Source organism: Bos javanicus, chromosome 6 (assembly GCF_032452875.1).
Source record: "Bos javanicus breed banteng chromosome 6, ARS-OSU_banteng_1.0, whole genome shotgun sequence".
Lineage (NCBI taxonomy): Eukaryota > Metazoa > Chordata > Mammalia > Artiodactyla > Bovidae > Bos > Bos javanicus.
This window is the reverse complement of record NC_083873.1, coordinates 31,341,460-31,363,584: the sequence shown is the minus strand read 5'-3', so window position 1 is coordinate 31,363,584 and position 22,125 is coordinate 31,341,460. Positions and strand designations below refer to the sequence as shown.

The window sequence follows — 22,125 nt, the reverse complement described above, 5'->3', positions numbered from 1 at the left end:
GACCTAGAAGGGCAGGACGGAAGTGAGAAATGGGAGGGAGGTTCAGGAGGGAGGAGATATATGTATACATATAGCTAATTCACTTCATTGTACAGCAGAAACCAATACAACATTGTAAAGCAATTATCTTCCAATTGAAAAATAAATAAGCAGCTATAAAAATTGGGGGGGGAAGCACAACTAGCTATGCTTTTTCTGGATCCTTGAGATTCTTTGTTTACAAGAATTATTTGATCATTAAAAATTACCAAAAAAAAAAAAAGTGGTGAACATAAGCAAAATACAGAGATCTACACTGATGTTATGTAGAAAGATTCTCATTACTTAAAAGTTAACTTATATTGACTGTGTATGACTTCAGAGTCTCAATAAATACTTGTTGATGTTCTTTTATTCTCTGCTTCCTTCCACAGGTGGAGAAGTCCCATACACAACTCTGGCCACCCGAATGATGATGGGGGCTTGGTGGCTGTTTGCTTTGATTGTCATCTCATCTTACACTGCAAATCTTGCAGCTTTCCTCACCATCACCCGCATTGAAAGCTCCATCCAGTAAGTAGACAAAAATTCCACTTGATGCAAAATATGGGAAGTGACAGAAGAGGCCAGAGCTATTTAAATAAGTATGTGGTGTCTGATAATAAATTTACAACTTCCTTTTGGGTAATGGCTTAATTTTCTGATGTGCAGACATCATAAATAGTCAAATTCCTGAAAGTACAGTTTTGGTGGAGCACTTTTTATAAAATAAAATTCTGGGTATAATTTGAACATTGCTTACAACATTTTCTTGGAAGAATAAGACATGTTCAGATTTTTAACCTCCGTAAAATATGACTATGTCTCAGCAGTATTATAAAAAAGAAGGAAAAAGGAGTCATACTAAAATATGTATGTTTATGTGTTGTGTGTGTGTATATATAATATATATAGATGAAGGTTGACACTCATAGTCTCTGCCTTGAATCTATCCCATTATGCATTGTCTGAGTAGATAGTTAGGTAGACACTAGGAAATTGAGAGATAAAAGACAGGTAGGGAGGGAGGGAAAGAGAGAGAGTGCTAACCAAGAAGTAAAACCACATTCTGTCTCTTCATTGCATTAGAGCTAACACGAATATTATTGCTGCTGTTTTTCCAGCTGCAATGGTGGTACATTGTCATTAACTATGGTGTACTTTTGAATCCTGAAAGCTACCTGAGTCAATGCTGCATTTCACAAATGGCGTTCCTTGAGCCCTGAGAATCCAAAGGCCTTTGGTTTACTGTGGCCAGTTTCACTCTGTGTGATTTCATGCCATAAAGTCTGGTCAGTGCCACAGTTCAACTTGTGCCTCATAATGCTCTATATCTGGTTTTCAGAAAATGTTTTCTGAAAATGTTTTATTAATCCAAAAACAAAGTAGTTTGAACTTTTCTACAGTTAAAAAACATTTATTTCCCAGCAAAACTGACAGTTTGAAGATTAGAATAATTAGCTTTGTCAAGGAATTCATTGGAGATTTAATCCGTCCTTAAGAGTCAATATGAGTTCTTCTTGCCTTCAAAAAATATGTAAATGAATTCCATTAGTAGGTACAAAATTATTATAGCACAATACTAAATATAAAATCAAGAATTAATGATCTAAAAAGAAATAGGGTATTTTTTTCAATTGCTTATGGTATATAAATTGAAAACCCCCAAATTAAATTCATGAGTCAGTTATTTAATCCATTTATGAAAATGATGTTTCCAACTTCTCTCATCAAATCTTAGTCTTCAAGTCGTTTTCCTAGTTATTTCTTTGGTGTAGAACCTCCATATCCTTTCAACTTACTACCTTTGTATCATAGCCAGTTCTGTGTGTGATATATATTATAAGTGATGCAGAGCGAAGCTCATGGAAAATTTAAACTGGTGACCCCATCATATTCCTATTTTAAGCAATAATGAAAATGATTATAATGTTCCAGCCTAAGAAATCAATGAATTAGTAAGATTATGCAAGTAAAAAACATTTATTGAGCACTCACAAGATGACAAACTTTTTTCTAGATGTTTGACATGCGTTGGCTCATTTAATGCTTTAATGGTTAGAAGCATTAAATACGTACTACTTATTAATAGCCCATTTTGCAACTGAAGTTGAAAAGATAAATAACTTCCCTCAAATTGTAAATGTAGTGAGTGATTGATTAAAGGTCAGACCTTAACTCTGCCTCATTCCTGAGTCTGTGTTCTAACTGTACCACACTAGTCCCCATCCCATAATCCTTGTGCATTTGTATGACCAGTTGTTTCTAGGGAACATTATAAAGGATGTGTCATAGCCTTGTTCATTGTTAAGTATAGTAATGTAAATAATGACATTCTTCAAATGCTCGCTTTGTTTGAGGAAATAAAATATCAAAAGTTAGGAGATTTTTGTGTTGAGTCAGTTCTGTAGGTGAATATCCCAACATGAGCTAATTACATCTATAACTGATACCTGCCTTTCAGAGTAAGATTGCTTGGCACAATCAGTCAATAGAAATTGCACTGAAAGAAACAGTTTTTAAAAATCAAAATGGGGTATTTTATCTCACTAATATACTTCTCGTCAACTTTAACATGCCGTATTTTAAGAGTACTTAAAGCCAAAAATTTGTGTATCTCAGATTTAACTTTGAAACATTTTAAAATAAGTAAACAGAAAAATTTAGATAACTCATTTGATACAGTGTACAACAATAATCATAAATAATAAAAATTATGGACAATATTCACTGAGAATTTATTATGAATTTATTAAGCATATTATATGTACCCCCTTCAGTGTTCAAAATTACCCTAATAATACAATTACTACTATTATTCCTACTTTGTAGATGAAAAAACAGCAATTTGGAAGTTAAATGCTCACTATCACATTGTGAATAATGTCAGAGCTGAAACCCCACCCCATGTTAGTCCAATACCAACTCATGACTTTACCTACTGAAGTTTTTCTTTATTTTACAGTTTGTCTCTGATGATTATTATAATTTGTTTGCTTGATCCACTGTTTCACTGGGTTTGTAGGCCTCATGGTGTGTTTGTATCTGAGCTATTTGGTCATTACCGACTTTGCGAGCATTTATTTGTATCTAGACTTTCATGTAATAGCAGTGGGAGCAAAAGTCTCTATCAAATTTTTACACCCATAGGTTTCTCTAAAGTAAAATTTAACAGAAACAGATCGTAATTGCACATGATGTTTCCCTCAAGTGTAGTTCCACAATCCAAAATAACTGAACGTTCATTTTTTTAACAAATTATTTCTTTCAAATGCCAACTCACATTATTAAAAGCCAACCGTGAGTATAATAAACCTCCCCTTCCTTCTAATCTTATCACTAGACTAATTATGAAAGGGGAAAACTGGAGCCAAATAAGTTAAAAGAAGCCTGAGTCTCTCTCCAAACTTAAAGATATCTTCTAATTTCATGCTTCAGCTGTGTTGGTAAACATAATTGCAATGTTTCTTGGAAATACTCAAAGTTGCATTTATAATTGATGTCAAACTTTCTTGGAAAATTCTAATTTTTCTTAGAAAAGATAGAAACTTTTTTCAGAAAACCATCCAGTGTCATGCTTCTTAATCGTTTTATATTCATGAGATTTGCTCATCATTAAATGAAGCAATCCTCATCAGAGTACCTTTTCCCAGCCCAATTGCTGTGCTATTAGCAAACATCTACTATCCACGACTTTATTCCCAAAATGATAAACAAATATCATATATTAATGAATATATATGGTATCTAGAAAAACGGTACTGATGAACCTGTTTGCAAGGCAGGAATAGGCATGGATGTACAGAACAGACTTGTGGACACAGCGCGCAAGGAGAGGGTGAAACAAACTGAGAGAGTAGCACTGAGGTTTATACACTACCACGTGTAAGATAGATGGTTAGCAGGAAGCAGCTATATACACAGGGAGCTCAGCTCTGTGTTCTATGATGACCTAGAAGGGTGGGATAAGGGTGTGGGAGGGAGGCTCAAGAGGGAGGTGATGCAAATGGCTGATTCGCCTTGTTGTACAACAAAAGCAAGCACAACATTATACACCAAAACAAACAAACAAAAAATCAAAGTCACTTCTTGACACCAGGAGAGGTAAAGGTGGTTAGAGGACTGTCAGTGAGAAACAAAAGCTGCTACTTTTAAACAGGTGGTTGACAGAAACCCTGATATTTTGGTAGGAAAAATCCAATAGATTTATTCTTAGGAAACAATGCATTTTATAAAATGTACCTGTTTTTCAAAATTAGATATTTATTGTCATCTAACCTTCCAGTTGGCACTTGCCTTTAATAAAAATATTGAAGGGAATTTTCTCTGGAGAAGAAAACTGACAAGTTAATTTCATATCCCTTCAGTGATGGAACAGCCCAACATAGCTATGTTCTGATATGATGTAATATGACAGATTGTGACACAGTTGATGTATACAGTTCAGTTGCTAAAGAGAAAATTATATGCAATTTCTGCAAGACTCTAATGACATCTAGGCCTTTTCTTATCACTGAACAGTAATAACAAATAACTAAATTATTTGCAAATACTTAAAAATCGAAATATACATTTTTCTGTTGGGCTAAAAAGTTGTTGTTTAGCCATTAAGTTGGGTTTGACTCTTTTTGTGATCCCATGAACTGGGTCCCACCAGGCTCCTCTGTCCATGGGATTTTCCAAGCAAGAATACTGGAATGGGTTGCCACGCCCTCCTCCAGGGGATCTTTCCAACCCATGGATCAAATATGAGTCTCTTGAGTCTCCTGCATTGGCAGACAGATACTTTACCACTGAGCCACGAGGGAAGCCCTGGGCTAAAAGTGAAATGATAAGATGGAGCATGTGAAGCTTTGAAGGTATTTTCAGAGTAAACATTGGGTAATAATATCATCAACATTAACTATATTAGTCTTTGCATGCATGCTAAGTCGCTTCAGTTGTATATGACTCTTTCCCTGTGGACCATAGCCTGCCAGGCTCCTCTTGTCCGTGGGATTCTCTGGGCAAGAATATAGGTGTGGGTTGCCATTTCCTCCTCCAGGGGATCTTCCTGATGAAGGGATTGAACCCATGTCTCTTAACGTTTCCTGCATGGCAGGCAGGTTCTTTAACACTAGTGCCACCTGGGAAGTCCATATTAATATTTACTGTGATGCAATTTTCAAAAACCAACTTATTTCACTTGTAAAAATGAAAATAGCTATAGGGGAATCATAGTTGTATGGTTCTAGTCATCAGTAACTTTAGGACCAGATAGGTCTGTGGTGATAAAACTTGAGGACTTTCATTTCCTGGAGCTGTACGTAAGCTTGAGTCTATTCAAATGAACCCCAATATCCCACCATATTTTTATGTTTAATGCACTCACTTTTCATAGTGGTTGAGGTTGGACTAAACAAAATATTGAGTTAACGCAGCCACTGAATCAAACTAATTTGAGATAAATTTCTTTCTAAGCATGTGCAAAAAGAAATTCATAGGTATTCTATTCACTAGAAGAGACCACTTTTTTGCTACCATACCAATAACTGGAGATTTACATTTGTTTTTGTCTACATTTGGAAAGGGAAAAATTTATTGAGCAGCTGTTTTTCTAAGTGCCATACAGTGAGTATCACTGGGCTTAGAAATCTAAGCCTGTTCCCAAGTCTAGGGAAACAGAGAATGGTGCAAACTGCTGCTGCTGCTGCTAAGTCGCTTCAGTCGTGTCCGACTCTGTGTGACCCCATAGACAGCATCCCACCAGACTTCCCCCCTCCCCCGTCCTTGGGATTCTCCAGGAAAGAACACTGGAGTGGGTTGCCATTTCCTTCTCCAGCAACTGCTAGGTACTCTCTAATGAAATGATTTATTCTTTTCCTTTGCTCCCATGGAGCTATGTAACTATCTTTGATAAGGCAAAAGGCAAAGCACTCGCTCAGTCATGTCCGACTCTGTGACCCCATGGACTGTAGCCTACCAGGCTCCTCCATCCATGGGATTCTCCAGGCAAGAGTACTGGAGTGGGGTGCCATTGCCTTCTCCAGGAGATCTTCCCAACCCAGGGATCGAACCTGGGTCTCCCACATTGCAGGCAGACGCTTTACCATCTGAGCCACCAGGGAAGCTCTAGTTACTGTTACTAACGGCCATTACAAGCATACTTTTAGAAAGGTCATTACAAGCATTCCTAACTATAACAAATTCCTAAATAGATACATTAGTTTCTTTTAATTAATTCAACTAATTTTGTATCTGGGTTTCCGATGTGGCTCAGCAGTAAAGAATTCACCTACCAGTGCAGGAGATGTGAGTTCAATCCCTGGGTCGGGAAAATCCCCTAGAGAAGGAAATGGTAACCCACTCCAGTATTCTTGCCTGGGAATTGCCCAGACAGAGAAGCCTGGGGGCTACAGTCCACGGGGTTGCAAAAGAGTCAGACACAATTTAGTGACTAAGCCACCACCACCATCAACCCCTTATCAGATATGAAAATGAAAGTCTCTCAGTTATGTCCGATTCTTGTGACCCCATGGACTATACAGTCCATGGAATTCTCCAGGCCAGAATACTGAAATGAGTAGCTATTCCCTTCTCCAGGGGATCTTCCCAACCCAGGGATCAAACCCAGGTCTCCCACATTGCAGGCAGATTTTTTACCAGCTGAACCATAAGGGAAGCCCCTTATCAGATATATTATTTGCAAATATCTTCCCCATTTAGTAGGCAGCCTTTTCTTTATGTTGATGGTTTCCTCACTGTGCAAAAGCTTTCTAGTTTGATGTAGTACCATTAGCTTATTTTTTCTAATCCATGTATAAGCATGGATCTCCCAAAGCTTAACTAATAACTGCCTACTGTTGACTTGAAGCTTTACTAAATTGTGGATTAACACATGCTTTTGTGTTGGTCTTTAAAGATATTTAGGTATTATCATTGAGTCACAATCTATTTGAAGAGATAACAATGTAGAATTAAATGACATAGGGCTAAGATAAATTTATTTATAAAATATTGTAAAGCATAGGGAAGGATTTAAGTCAACTTGGAGAGAAGAGGAAGAGAAAGGGTAAAAACTATTAGGCATCACAGAGGTTCTCTGATGTATCATCAGAAAGTTTGGTCTTAAAGAATAAATTTCAGTAGACTGAAGGAGTGGCATATTGCAGAGGTATGAAACTCCTAGGAGAATATCTAGCAAAGGGTAGATGATCAAAATATACTCATTTCCTCCTGGTTTCAAATAGGTGATGTGAGAGTGGCAGAAAGTGAAATAGAAATGGAGGGTAGAACCACATCTTACAGGACATGATAAACCTTGTTAAGGAATTTAGACTTTTTTTCCTGGAGATAATGAAGACTGACATCATCTAAGAAAGACAGCTTTAACTGTGGAGAGAAGGATAAGCAGGAGGGAAGAGATGGAGGAGCCTATGGAATCTCATTGGAGGTGTCTAACACACATATATCTATGGCATTTAATAGTATGTCTTTACTCGATATAAACCTGATCCACATATCTTCTTGTTTCAAGTGGTCTTTGTAAATATATAAGGATTAAACCTAATTTAAGAGAAATTTGGCTTGAAAAAATGTATATCTCTAGGCTAACATTCATATTCCTTGTGAATGCAGGAACATTGCTTCAGATTATTTTCTTTTAAGATATTTTAAAATCGGTGTGGTTGACTACCTTCTAGGTACACAGATAGAGAAGAAGAGAGTTACTAACGTGAGGAAATTTTAGGAATTACTCTGACGAGGCTAATGTTCAGATGCAGCTTTGCCAAAATTTGCATCTCAAAGTTTGCTATTCCTAGACCACATTCTGCTTATTAATTAATTTTAGCCTTGAGCCATCAAAAAGGAAATCAGACTTATTTTTATCCCATTTTAATACACTTTCTTCTTATGAAAGTAACACAAGGCTATTTTGAGAAATTAGAAAGTAAAATCTTGAAGGACGAAGCATTAATAATCCATAATCTGTCATAGAGTAGTGTGTCCTAAATTGCTTCAGTCACGTCCAACTCTTTGTGACCCCATGGACTGTAGCCCCCCAGGCTCCTCTGTCCATTGGATTATCCAGGCAAAAATATAGGAGTGGGTTGCCGTGCCCTCCTCCAGGGGATCTTCCCAACTCAGGTCTCTTCCCAAACCCAAGTCTCTTGTGTCTCCTGCATTGGCAGTCGGGTCTTTTACCACTAGTGTCATCTGGGAAGCCCATCGTAGAGCAGTGTTTTGTCAATATTTAAGCAAACTTTGTTTATTTTGAAGTAATTATACACACACACACACACACACACACACACACACATACAAACACGGGAAATTGCCAAATCAGTAGTGTTACAACACAGAGATGACAGAGATGTCCAATATGCCCTTCACCAAGTTCCCCACAATGTTCTTGCTTAGTCTGACAGTTTGTGACCTCATGAACTGTATCCCACAGGCTCCTCTGTTTCTGGGATTCTCCAGGCAAGAATACTGGAGTAGGTAGCCTATCTCTTCTCCAAGGGAACTTTCTGACCCAGGAATCGAACCAGGGTCTCCTAAATTGCAGGTGGATTCTTTACCAGCTGAGCTACCAGGAAAGCCCCCCACCCATGCATGATGGTTACATCTTAGTAATTACAGTATAGTATCAGAATCAGGAAACTGACATGGGTACTATCTACACATATAGTACTTAGCCATTTTATCACCGGTATAGAATCATTAACTACCACTGCAATACAGATACAAAACCATTAATCATTACAAAATCTCACTCATTCCACACCTATATGCTCACCCTCACCCATTCTTCCACATCATCCCCAGCTTTTGGCAACCACAGTTATTCTCCACTCATTCTAACAATGTTATTAGGTTGAATTGTTTTGAAATTGGCTTTTATGTCATTCAGCAAAATGCCCTTGAGGTCCATTCAAGTTGTTCCATGCATCCATGGTTCGTAGTTTTTGTTTTTTTTTAATTGTTAAGTAGTATGAAGCAAAAGGCAAAGGAGAAAAGGAAACATATATGCATCTGAATGCAGAGTTCCAAAGAATAGCAAGGAGATATAAGAAAGGCTTCTTAAGTGAAGAATGCAAAGAATAGAGGGAAACCAAAGGATGAGAAAGACTAGAGAATCAGCAATACGAAGAGAACATTTCATGCAAATATGGGCACAATAAAGGACAGAAATGGTTTAGACCTAAAAGAAGCAGAAGATACTAAGAAGAGGTGGCAAGAATACACAGAAGAACTGTACAAAAAAGGTCTTAATGACCCGGATAACCATGATGGTGTGATCACTCACCTTGAGCCAAGTTCCTGGAGTGTGAAGTCAAGCGGGCCTTAGGAAACATTACTATGAAACAAAGCTAGTGGAGGTGATGGAATTCCAGCTGAGCTATTTCAAATACTAGAAGATGAAGCTGTTAAAGTGTTGCACTCAATATGCCAGCAAGTTTGGAAAACTCGGCAGTGGCCACAGGACAAGAAAGGTCAGTTTTCATTCCCATCCCAAAGAAGGACAATGCCAAAGAATGTTCAAACTATCACACAGTTGCCCTCATTTCACACGCTGGCAAGGTAATGCTCAAAATCCTTCAAGCTAGACTTCAACAGTATGTGAACTGAGAACTTCTGGATATACAAGCTGGATTTAGAAAAGGCAGAGGAACTAGAGATCAAATTGCCAACATTTGTTGGATCATAGAAAAAGCAAGCGAATTCCAGAAAAACGTCTATTTCTACTTCACTGACTAGGTTAAAGCCTTTGACTGTGTGGATCACAAGAAACTGGAAAACTCATGAAGAGATAAAATTACCAGACCACCTTACCTGCCTCCTGAGTAACCTGTATGCAGGTCAAAAAGCAACAGTTAGAACCAGACATGGAACAAAGGACTGCTTCAAAATTCAGAAAGGAATACGTCAAGGCTGTATATTGTCATCCTGCTTATTTAACTTATGTGCAGAGTACATCATGCGAAATGCTGGGCTGGATGAAGCACCAGCTGGAATCAAGAATGCCAGGAGAAATATTAGTAACCTCAGATATGCAGATGACACCACCCTAATGGCAGAAAGCAAAGAGAAACTAAAGAGCCTCTTGATGAAAGTGAAAGAGGAGAGTGAAAAAGCTGGCTTAAAATTCAATGTTCAAAAAATGAAGATTGTGGCATCCATTTTCCATCACTTCATGGCAAATAGATGAGTAAAAATGGAAACAATGACAAACTTTATTTTGGGGAGCTCCAAAATCACTGCAGATGGTGGATGCAGCAATGAAATTGAAAGGCCCTTGCAACGGTCCGTATAGTCAAAGCTATGATTTTTCCAGTAGTTATAAATGGATGTGAGAGTTGAACCATGAGTAATCTGAGCACCAAAGTATTGATGCTTTCAAACTGTGATGCTGAAGAAGACTCCTGAAAGTCCCTTGGGCTGCAAGGAGATCAAACCAGTCAGTCCTAAAGGAAATCAGCCCGTGAATACTGACTGGAAAGACTGATTCTGAAACTGAAACTCCAGTACACAGGCCACCTGATGCAAAGAGCCAACTCACTGGAAAAGACCATGATGCTGGGAAAGATTGAAGGTTGGAGGAGAAGGGGCAGACAGAGGATAAGATGATTGCATGGGATCACCTACTCAATGGACATGAGTTTGCGCACACTCTGGGAGATAGTGAAGGACAAGGAAGCCTGACATGCTGCAGTCCACAGGGTCACAGAGAGTAGGACATGACTGAGCTACTGAGCAACAACAGTGAATTCACGAACTTGTTTAAAACTTACTTATTTGATGACATCTATGTTGTTTCCAGTTTTTAGCTATTTTAAATAAGGCTGCTCAGAACATTTATGTGCAGGGTTGGTTTTTTTTTTTTCGCGTGTATGTTTTCATTTCTCTGGCATGAAGGTCCATGAGTGTGATTGCTAGGTAGTCTGGTAAGTGTATGATTAGTTTTTAAGAAACTGCCAAATTGTTTTACAGAGTAGTTGCACTGTTTTACATCTCCACCAACAATTAATGAGGTATCCAGTTTGTTTGCATTTTTGCCACCTTTGGGTGCTGTCACTATTTTTTTTTTAATTTTATCCATTCTGATAGAAATGTAGTAATACCTTACTGTGATCTTAATTTGCATTTCCCTAGTGATTAGTGACATTGAACATCTTCTCATGTACTTTTTGCCATCATTATATCTTCTTAACTGAAAGGTTCCTTTGTGCCTTTTGTCCATTTCCTAATATGATTTTTTTTTTTTTAACCATTGAGAGTTATTTAGGGTTTTCCAGGTGGGGCTTCTGATAAAGAAGCAGCCTACCAATTCAGGAGACTAAGAGACACAGGTTTGATCCCTGGGTCCAGAAGACCTCTTGGAGGAGGACATGGCAACCCATTCCAGTACTCTTGACTGAAGAATCCTATAAACAGAGAGCATAGCGGGCGATAGTCCATAGGGTTGCAAAGAGTCAGACACAGCTGAAGTGACTCAGCATGCATGCAGGCACATGAAAGGTTCTTTTATGTCTTTGTCCATTTTCTAATTGGATTCTTTGCTTTTTTACCACTGAGAGTTCTTTACATATTCTAGATACCACTTCTTTGTCTGATATGTGGTTGGCAAATGTTTTTTCCTAGTCTATTGTTTTTTCATCTTCTTTACAGGGTCTCACATAAAACAAAAGTTTTTAATTTCGCTAAAGTCAAGTTTACCACTTATTTTTTGTGCATTAACCTTTCATGTCATGTCAAGACTCTTTGAGCAAGTTCTAGGTCTCTAAAATACTCAACTGTTTTATGCTAAAAGTTTTATAGTTTTATATTTCCCATTTAAATCTGTAATCCATTTTGAGTTTAGTTTTGCACTAGGTGTAAAGTTTACACTGAGGTTCAGTTTTTGCCTATGGATATTCATATGTCCAGGAGCTTTTGCTGGGGGAAAAAAAAAAAAAAACTCTTTCCTTTGTTAAAGTGCTTGTGCACCTTTGTAAAGAATAATCAGTTGGCCTTCTGTGTGAATCTCTTTCTGGGTTTCCTATCCTGCCCATTGATCTATGTATCTGTCCCTCTGCGAATAACATAGATTTGATTACTGTGGCTTGAAATTAAGAATAGGGATTCCTCTCACTCTTGTTTCTTTTTTGGGGGGGGGTAATTATTTTACCTATTCTACTTCCTTTGCCTTTCTGTATGGATTTTAGAATAATTTTGTCTACATTAGCAGAAAAAGTAATGCTAGAATTTTAATAGGAATTGTAGTAAGTCTGTATATCAGTTTGGGAACATAGTCACATCTTTACTATGTTGAGTCTTCCAATTTATTAATAAAGTATATCTTTCTGCTTACTTAAATGTTTTATTTCTTCTATCAGTATTTTGCAGTTTATAGTACATCAGTCTTATATATGATAGAGTTAAATCTAAGTATGTCTTTTTATCCCAGCAATTATAAATGGTATTGGATTTTTAATTTCAGTTTTCACATATTTATTGCTAGTATAAAAATACAATTTTTACGTGCTGGTTTTAGCTTGTGATCTTGCTGTTATTTCCAGCGGTTCTAGGAGTTTTGGTAGAGTCTTTGAGATTTTCTATGCAATCCTTTATGTCATTTATAAAACTGAACAGTTATGTCTTTTCTTTCTCATCTGTATGCCTTTTATTTCCTCTTGTTGCCTTTTCTGTGCTGATTACAACTTTGGGTACTAGGTCAAATAATAGTGATGACAGTGGACATCTCTAGATTGTTCTCCATCTTGTGAAAAGCGTTGAGTCTTTCTTTCACTAATAGGTATAAGGTTACCTGGAGGGTTTTTGTAGCTACTCTTTATTGAGGTGAAGATATTCTTTTCTATCCCTAGTTTTCTATGTATTTTTATCATGTTTGAGTGTTAGATTTTGTCAAATGCTTTGTTTCCCATCAACTGATGGACTCAGATGATTTTTTCTTCTGTAGCCTGTTTGGCAGATTATATCATTTGATTAGCAATCTATTTTCAAAATGAGGTAGAGGCCAGCTCTGTTTCCCTCTATTTCTTCTCCACCTTTTTTTCCCTTAATCTTGCTTTTTTCCTTAATTTTCTTCCCTCTATCAATAATGAGGCAGTAAAAGATTCTGATTTTCCCTGCCTGCAGCTTCACATCTTACTCTCTTTTCTTCTACCTCAGCTATTGCTTCCCTCTATCCATTATCTTCTCATTCAAGTTTACCCTCCAGAGTGAAACATCCAGAAAGTGACCTTCTTCAATCCTTAAAATTGGCTCTAAGCCCCCTTTGTTACCTCATGCTATCAAAATAAGGTTCAATTCCATCGGCAGAGCTTATTCAATTCTTCAAAAGCTGATAAGTTTCTTTTTTGTTCACGGGCACCAATTGGGCTTCCCTGGTGGCTCAGATGGTAAAGAATCCACCTGCAATGTGGGAGACCTGGGTTCAATCCCAGGAAGATCCCCGGAAAAGGGCATGGCAACGCACTCCAGTATTATTGCCTGGAGAATCCCCAAGGACAGAAGAACCTGGTGGGCTACAGTCCATGGGGTCGCAAAGAGTCAGACATAACTGAGTGACTAAGCACACACAGCACATCAATTAATCATTCCTCACACTTGTTCATGCCTCATTCAAGCCATAGCCTTGGAAGACATGTCATGCTTTTCTGGAGCTTCTGCGCTGTTCCAACCTCCTGAAATGACCCAGAAATCTGTTCTCATCTGGCATCTTTTGTTTGCTCAGGCAAAATTAGACATGTGTCTTCTCTTTGAAAGTGTACTTTCTTTAAATGCAAGGACTATGTTATGTTCCTATTTATGCCCTTAATGCCTCATAGAGTCCCTGGCACAGAGTATTAATAAGAGTAGCTAACACTGATTGAGTGATTTCTATGTGACACACTTTCCTAATGCTTCATGTAGATTTTTTCATTTAATCCTCATAACAGTGGCATGAGAGATATATTCTTTTAATCTCCTTCTTGAAGATGACAAAGCTAAAACCTGGGGTAGCAAACCCAGGCAATTGGCACTAGAACCTGTGTCTTCACCAATGGGTCATATCCTCTGCAATTAGCAAATGCACTAAATTTTTACTGAATGAAATAAATAAATAATATATTCATGAATACTTGAATGAATGAAAATCATCAGGATCATTATAAGTTTCTTTGACAAAGAGTTTTTCAGAAAAGAATTAATGGCTGAATTATATTTAGCCAAGTTAATTCCAGATATTTCTGAGTTACATGGTATCCTAGAAACAGGCACCAGAGACATCGATTTAAGTAAATTTGCATTTAAAATCTCTCCCACTTAGTAGCTGAATGATCTTGTCATTTTCCATAATAATTTTAAGCCTTATTTTCCCTAAGGGTAAGGAGAGAATGGGTTCAACTTTGTTAACTTCAGTATAAAGAATAAATGGGGGTAAAAAAAGATATGAATAACAGCACGATTCTCAGACACACATCTAGGATTTGCTTCCATTTTTCTACTTGTTCCCCAGAACTTCATGCAGATTCTTTGGACTGTTCTTCCCTCCACTCCCATTTTTGGGGGTACTAATAACTATTCTTTTTACCATTCTGTCCCCAGTTTCATACCCTGAATTATTTCTTTTACCTGGTTCAACTAAACCTCAAGGTTTCCCTATTGCTACTGTTATTGCTCTGACACAGCTACCAACAACCTACCTTATGAGTGTTGTCTTCCTGCCCTGCCCCCTAGTCCTCCAAGCCACCAGAGGTAATAATAAATGAAACAACAACAACAAAAAAAACCCACTATAAACAAGCCTCATCTGATCTTAAGCATAAATAAATACTTAGCCAAATGATTAGCTCTATTGTCTGATTAACAGTCACTTTAGCCTGATTAAGAATGAAGATTAAGCTGCTAATGATAGTGACTAACACTAAACCTGGGTCAGGATATCTACTTATCAAGCAAGTTTTCTTTTTTCAATCAATTCAGTTCATTTGCTATGGCGTGTCCAACTCTTGGCAACCCCATGGACTTTTTTCTTTTTTAACTCATCTTTAATGACCCCCTCTTGTAACCTGTAGCTTGTATACCACTTCCTCTATGTAGATTTCCACAGAGTTTTCACAACTAAATTTAGTGGCTCCCCTTTTTGAATGCCTTTACACTCTGAACAATATCTAGTCTTGTACTGGAGTATTATTCGATTTGTTTTACCTTCCTTATTATGATATATGTTCTCAAGGATGGTTTTATCACCTGTGTACTAATACAATGCTTTATATAGTACCTTACTGAGTACACAGTTGGCTATAAGTAAATATTCATTGAATGAATGAACCAGAAAGGAATTTCTCAGACTCTGGCCTGAGACTATGGAACTCCATGACTTGTTTATACACCTCATAAAAAGTCAGAAAGAAATATGAAAGTCATTTTTTGTCTTGTTATTCCAGGATAAAACAGGGGGCCTAGAATGTATGTTCCCTCAGTTTCCATTGTCTCTCACCCACTTCAGTCCTACTGTAGGAGGCTATTTCTTAGCTCTCGGCAGGGAATTGCACACTTTATTAGGAACAACCAAATTCTACGTGGCTGGAGTGAGCTAGACCTGATTCATACTGCTTTTTATGTTTTGGTTTAGTACAGAATTATATAGGCTTAGCTCTAAAGTGCACAGGCACTGCAGACAGAGGAAGACATTCATCTCCTGACTCTATATTGTTCAATGTCGAAATGGCTTACTTGTCAAAGAACTTAAGTACTACAGTGATGGATGTGTTATAAACACATAGCCATCTAGATGTTATAGACAGTTTTGTCTTTCTTTTGGAAAACAAAAACAGAAACTTTCAGAAGTATACTATTCTTCTAAAGCCACTGAAAGTACGCATTTAATTAAAAGTTGTCTCCCAATTTAATATTTGTGACTCTCAGAAACAGGGCTCTTTTAGCATTGTATAGACTCTGTTTACACTGAGCTCACTAAGATGAGAACTTTGCCTCACTAATAAGCTCCCATAACCTCTAAAGATGATCCCCTTCTTCTGGACAAGCTGAATCATCTAAACAAGTCAAATCCTTCTCTTGTTCTCTCTCTCCAACCTTAGTCACCTAAAAACCACTAAGTACTGAAGCATATAAATGCCTAGGCTCTCCTCTATTTCTTGTTATTTTCCTTCATTATATGAAGTCAACCTAATAAATAAGTTATGTTTATCACAAGTATGAGAATATGTTAAAACATTTATACTTGAGAGCAATGCGTTTAGTCATTTTAGAGAAGCCAGTGTGCATGGGGCGGGCTTTTTTGAAGTTAGTGTAGAAAAGTTAGCGATGGACAAAAGTGGCGGTAGACCATGCAGGCAGAGTTGTTCGTTCAGCAGAACCACTGCTGAAGAGGACTGGAGACCTACCTTTGAGTGTTCAAGTCTCTTTCCTGCTGCTAGGTAGGAAGGTTTTTAAACCACTTTGTATCTTAGTTTTCCATCTTTGAACATGTGATCCATTCTTTCTCTCACTCCCCAAATATATGTCCTACAGTTTGAATTGTTATTTGCAGTGTCCTTTAAACTGTAAATTTCTGTATCAACTATAAAATTGAGCTATACTATTAAAGAAGGTCTGAGGAAAATGATTTTAAAATGTGTTTGCATACATTACTAAAAAGAAATAAAGAAGTCCTAGATTTATTTATTTCTTCTTTCTTTATTTTTTTAATAAAAAGAAATCCTAGATTGAAAGGCAGAACTGAAAGGAAACTTTTTTTTTTAAACCATTTTTCTCATCCTGTTTTTCTTGACCCACCTTTCTTTGCCATCATGCCAGCAATCCTGGTGTGCTGACCTCCACCCTCCACTAAATATCTGTTTGACCCCATTAGTTCTCTGATCCTCTTAGCTCCTCCACAAGCTCTTGTCATCTAAAGATAGTCAATTTATTTTTAATGGCTTTCTCCTCCACCCCTACACACACACATGCACACACTCACTACACACACCCCTACTATAGGCCCTATTTCTCCAACCCTGATCTTTTAGCCTAAGGACAAGGTTGGAAATCACCAGATGCTCCAGATCATGGCAAGTTTCCAAGAAGGCAAAGAATAAGATCTACAGCCAGCTGGCTTGGCTGTTTTTTTGGGTGTTGCTATTGTTGTTGTTGTTTTTTAATGACAATTGTCATTTTCTGAGAGGGATGCAGAACTCTCAACATTTGCTAATGAAAGAGCAAATGGATGGAGAGAAAATTTTTAAAATAGTTTGGATATTTGTAATCTGCTGCTGCTAAGTCACTTCAGTCATGTCCGACTCTGTGTGACCTCATAGACGACAGCCCACCAGGCTCCCCCTTCCCTGGGATTCTCCAGGCAAAAACACTGGAGTGTAATCTGAGTGACTGTCGATAAGACCTGACTCTGAGCATTAGGACATGCATTTTATATATGCTTTTAGTTGATATTTTTCAAAAAGGATATATACCTAATTGGGAATAGAGGATAGTTTCTCTGGACAATTACCCAAAAAATCTTTTTTGGAGAAATCCACAGACCTACTGTACTAAAAAAGAAGGAAAACATCTTTGATATTTAGGAAATTTTAAGTTATCAATAGAAACTTGGTTCCCTGCTCTGTATTATGAAAAGCCAGGATTTTTGTTTGAGTAAGATTCATTAGACGCTTTACTGAAACAGTGACCTTTTACCTTATTTTGACAATAGCATATCACTGGGTCTTTAAATAGGCTATTAAAGTAACCCTACTGTTATTTCTGATAAATTGTTCCTCTCTAGTTATTTCTTTCACTATGAATAATTTGATACTTGATTAATGTTTTGAGCTCCTTAAAAAACCTTATAGGGAAAAAATAGCAAGTTACTATTGATTCCTCATTTGAATCCACACTATATTTTATTTGGGTCATTGTTCTGTGTAGTAATATTGTATATTATTGTATCATAGCTTGTTAGTAGCCCAATTGTGAGGTACTGATCAATGGTTCAATGTCATCCTTGGAGGGTATATTGAATAAAGTTTTTTCCATAACTCAGTGCTGGCCCTGATTCTAATTAACATCTTTAGTGTTGATTTGAAGTATGGAATAGGGAGTAAACTTATTAAATATGCAGATTACTTTATATTGAGTAGGGGTGATTATTGCCTAGAACCACACTATAGGAATTCATAAGGACCTTGACAAATTAAACAAAGTGATTAGAAGTGAGGTGAAGTTTAATAGGGACAAATATATGATAATTCACACAGAGATGGAAAGAAAAAACAGTGTATGTGTATGTGTGTATCTATAATAGTTTGAAATTGTGGGATATAGGCGGTTTAAGATTAAATCATCTATCAATTATAAATTTGAAATGTAGCATTGATGTTTATAAGGAAAATGACCAAGGTCACCTAGCAGTGTTAAAGTTGTTCAGGACTTTTAAACTACCATAATCTATTTATAAGATTATGCAAAAATTGCAATAGAGAAGAAAAAGATGGCTCAGTTAATTACAAAGCAAAAAAAAAAAAAAAAAGCAAGGGGGAGTAGTAGATCCTGGGAATAAAACAAAAGGAATTTAGTATTTAATTCAGCAAGGAGAAGGCTGGGGATGAAAATGAAAAGGCAATGTTTTATTAAATAAAGAAATAGAGGTGTCCTAGAGATGATGAGTAACTATTGCCCATGGGACTGAGAACAAAATGAGAGGTTTATTTGAATAGGAGGGATTTAGGTTAGGCATGAGTAAGGACTGCCTGGTGTTAAATTTTCGAAGTCATAAAAATGCCTTAGGAAGAAAAATAAAGTCAGTTTTGGAGACTGGCTTATGTGCCTTAAAGAACGTAATCGAATTATGTGATACCTCCAGGAATTCTCTCAACTCTCTGATGTTACGATTTTATAAGGATTCTTTCTTAACATCATTTAGAAATTTGTTGATCCTCAGGGAAATTCTTGGGAATTAGTCAAGTCCTTCCTGTATTCTCAATGATAGAGGAACATAAAAATCTACTGTTCTAATACTGAAGTGTATTGGTTTATTTAAGGATATTGTCCTAATGAATTTTATAATTAGCTGACCATCAGTAGCAAATATAATGAAATGCTGACTGTACAAATTTAGGATAATTCCATATTTGTTCATATTGTCCTGTGTAAACAAATATTGCATCTTTTTCAATAATGTATAAGAAAGTACACAGGAAAATTGCAGAGTAATTGAATTCACAGGATATTGAGCCTTTTGCAACAGAGTTTTGCTTAATTAGTGTGTATATATGCATAGATGTGTGTGTGTATAATAAAAGACTACTTTAACTAATAGGCCATTTAAAATAGAGAACAGGGTCATAAACGATCATTCTGTCAACATGTGGAAAAATATAATGTCTGCCACATATCAAGATTCATGACATGACAAAATTAGTTCCTAGCTTATAATATGGGACAACAAGTTAGGCAAGACAATCAGATTTTCAGATGACTGTCTTTTCACATTTATATAGCATTGTCATTTTGGAGAGAGTTTCACCATCATCATCATTAATTATTGCTTAACAGCAGCCAGAAGGACAGAGTGTTTCCTCCTCCCTCTGGGTTCTCTAAAATGACCTATCGTATCCAAGTCCAAATCAACCTCAAAAGTGTACAGGAAAATGCATCTCTCTAGTGCAGGAAGATGTTCCATACCTAGTCAGTGACATCCCTCTACCTCAACTGCATCTATGTTACCTGAATTTCTAGTATTACCTATGACCATCCTGTGTATACCATGTGGCAGATGGGGTGCTCCTGACTGCTCTTTGGAGGGAAACATTCCTAAATCTCTCAGGAAAGACTTGAAAGGCATCCCCTGGGATATAGCCCTCCATGCCTAGTAATCCACTTGGAGGGACAGTGTTTGGAAGGGAGCAGTGTGCTCCACGCGACTACCTCTACTTTTTCTAGACCAAGGACATTTGGAATTCTGATGGATGTTTAAATAGTTTTTTTAAAAATAAAGATCAAATAAGTATTCTAAAGAAGTTCGGAGCACAAAAATCTGAAGCTGTCTTTTATGTCATATGCTCTGCTGTACCACAGAAAGCTGGGTGTGTGGGCATGTGAAGGGTATAGGACAGGAGTGGGGAAGAGGCCAGAACAGAGGGGCTGGGGAAGGAAGCACCACCCCAGCCTTATTTGAGCATCCACCACAGGGAGCCATTCTCATCTGCTGACCCTCCTCTCTACATCCTCAGTCCATTTTGGTCCTGTTAGGGCTCCTCTTATAAAGCACCCTCTCCATCCAGGGGACATCCCCTGGGTCCACCCTGCAGGGATCCTTCAAACTTGTTGGCCTCAGACTTTAGTCTTCTGCTTCTGTCTTGAGAAGGGAGAAGTGTTGGCACCATGAGAGGAAGAAAGGCACAAACACATTCTCTCCACTAGAGACAACCGTGGCTGGGTTCCTCCTAAATTAACTGGTCCCATAAATTATACTTTCTTAGGCTATATAGTCTTACCTTCTATGAGAGAATTGTATTTCCGCCACTACTATGACTTTAACCTTAATCTTTTAAAATAAGAAACCTAGCATCATTGATGGAGAAGGCAATGGCGACCCACTCCAGTACTCTTGCCTGGAAAATCCCATGGATGGAGGAGCCTGGTAGGCTGCAGTCCATGGGGTCGCTAAGAATTGGACACGACTGAGCGACTTCACTTTCCCTTTTCACTTTCATGCATTGGAGAAGGAAATAGCAACCCACAGTGTTCTTGCCTGGAGAATCCCAGGGACAGGGGAGCCTGGTGGGCTGCCATCTATGGGGTCGCACAGAGTCAAACACGACTGAAGTGACTTAGCAGCAGCAGTAGCATCACTGGGCTAAAGAACATTCAACTCTTTCCTGAGCTTGCTTTCATTAAATAGCAGTTGCCTTCATTCACTTAAAATAGCTCATCAATATGGATTGGCACCCCACCCACTCCAGTACTCTTGCCTGGAAAATCCCATGGACGGAGGAGCCTGGTAGGCTGCAGTCCATGGGGTCGCAAAGAGTCGGACACGACTGAGCAACTTCACTTTCACTTTTCTCTTTCATGCATTGGAGAAGGAAATGGCAACCCACTCCAGTGTTATTGCCTGGAGAATCCCAGGGATGGCGGGGCCTGGTGGGCTGCCATCTCTGGGGTCGCACAGAGTCGGACTGAAGCAACATAGCATAGCATAGCATAGCATAGCATAGCATAGCATCTGCAAACCAAATTTTCTGACATCAGGGAGTGTTAGAGTCCTGCTTACCTCACCATTTACCCTTGATACCCTTATGTTTCATCAGACTTCCTTTCCAAACTTGTATCTGAAGAGTTGGGAGAAATTCACTGAGAAGGAGCTACTAAGATACAGAATGTGGTTTCTCAAGTGACAATTGGCTACACTGGCAGATAGGACACTGGAAAGCCTTTTTCTGCTTTTCTGCTCTCCTATAAGTAGAGCATTCCTCTTCTTGAGACTACTTCCTCTTTATGTAAATACTTAACCTTTGAAAGAAAGAAAAAATAAAACTCCAGTATTACCAAAGGGTTTCCCAGGTGGTTGTAGTGGTAAAGAACCTGCCTGCCAATGCAGGAGACATAAGAGAAGCAGGTTCCATCCCTGGGTCCGGAAGATACCCTGGAGTAGGAAATGGCAACCCACTTCAGTACTCTTGCCTGGAGAATCCCATGGACAGAGGAGCCTGGAGGGCTGCAATCCACAGGGTCGCAAAGAGTCAGACATGACTGAGTGGCTGAGCACGAGCACACATTTCCAAAGGTGACTGTTCTTTGTTCTGGTTTGTATCTCTGCAATGGCACCCCACTCCAGTACTCTTGCCTGGAAAATCCATGGACAGAGGAGCCTGGTAGGCTGCAGTCCATGGGGTTTCGAAGAGTCAGACACGACTGAGCGACTTCACTTTCACGTTTCTCTTTCATGCATTGGAGAAGGAAATGGCAACCCACTCCAGTATTCTTGCCTGGAGAATCCCAGGGACAGCAGAGCCTGGTGGGCTGCCGCCTATGGGGTCGCACAGAGTTGGACACGACTGAAGCGACTTAGCAGCAGCAGCAGCAGCTCCTAAAACCATAGATTCTTTTATATATATATATTTTTTTAAGTATTTCCTT

The 22,125-nt window shown here is 38.1% G+C and overlaps 1 protein-coding gene across 1 annotated transcript in view; it reads left to right on the top strand.

Annotated features, from left to right (window-relative positions):
- Positions 1–22,125, top strand: part of GRID2 (glutamate ionotropic receptor delta type subunit 2) — a 1,602,175-nt gene that overhangs the window by 1,322,812 nt on the left and 257,238 nt on the right. The window contains exon 12 of the mRNA XM_061419669.1: positions 414–552. Coding sequence (XP_061275653.1) covers positions 414–552 — 139 coding nt within the window. The remainder of the gene's footprint in view (positions 1–413; positions 553–22,125) is intronic.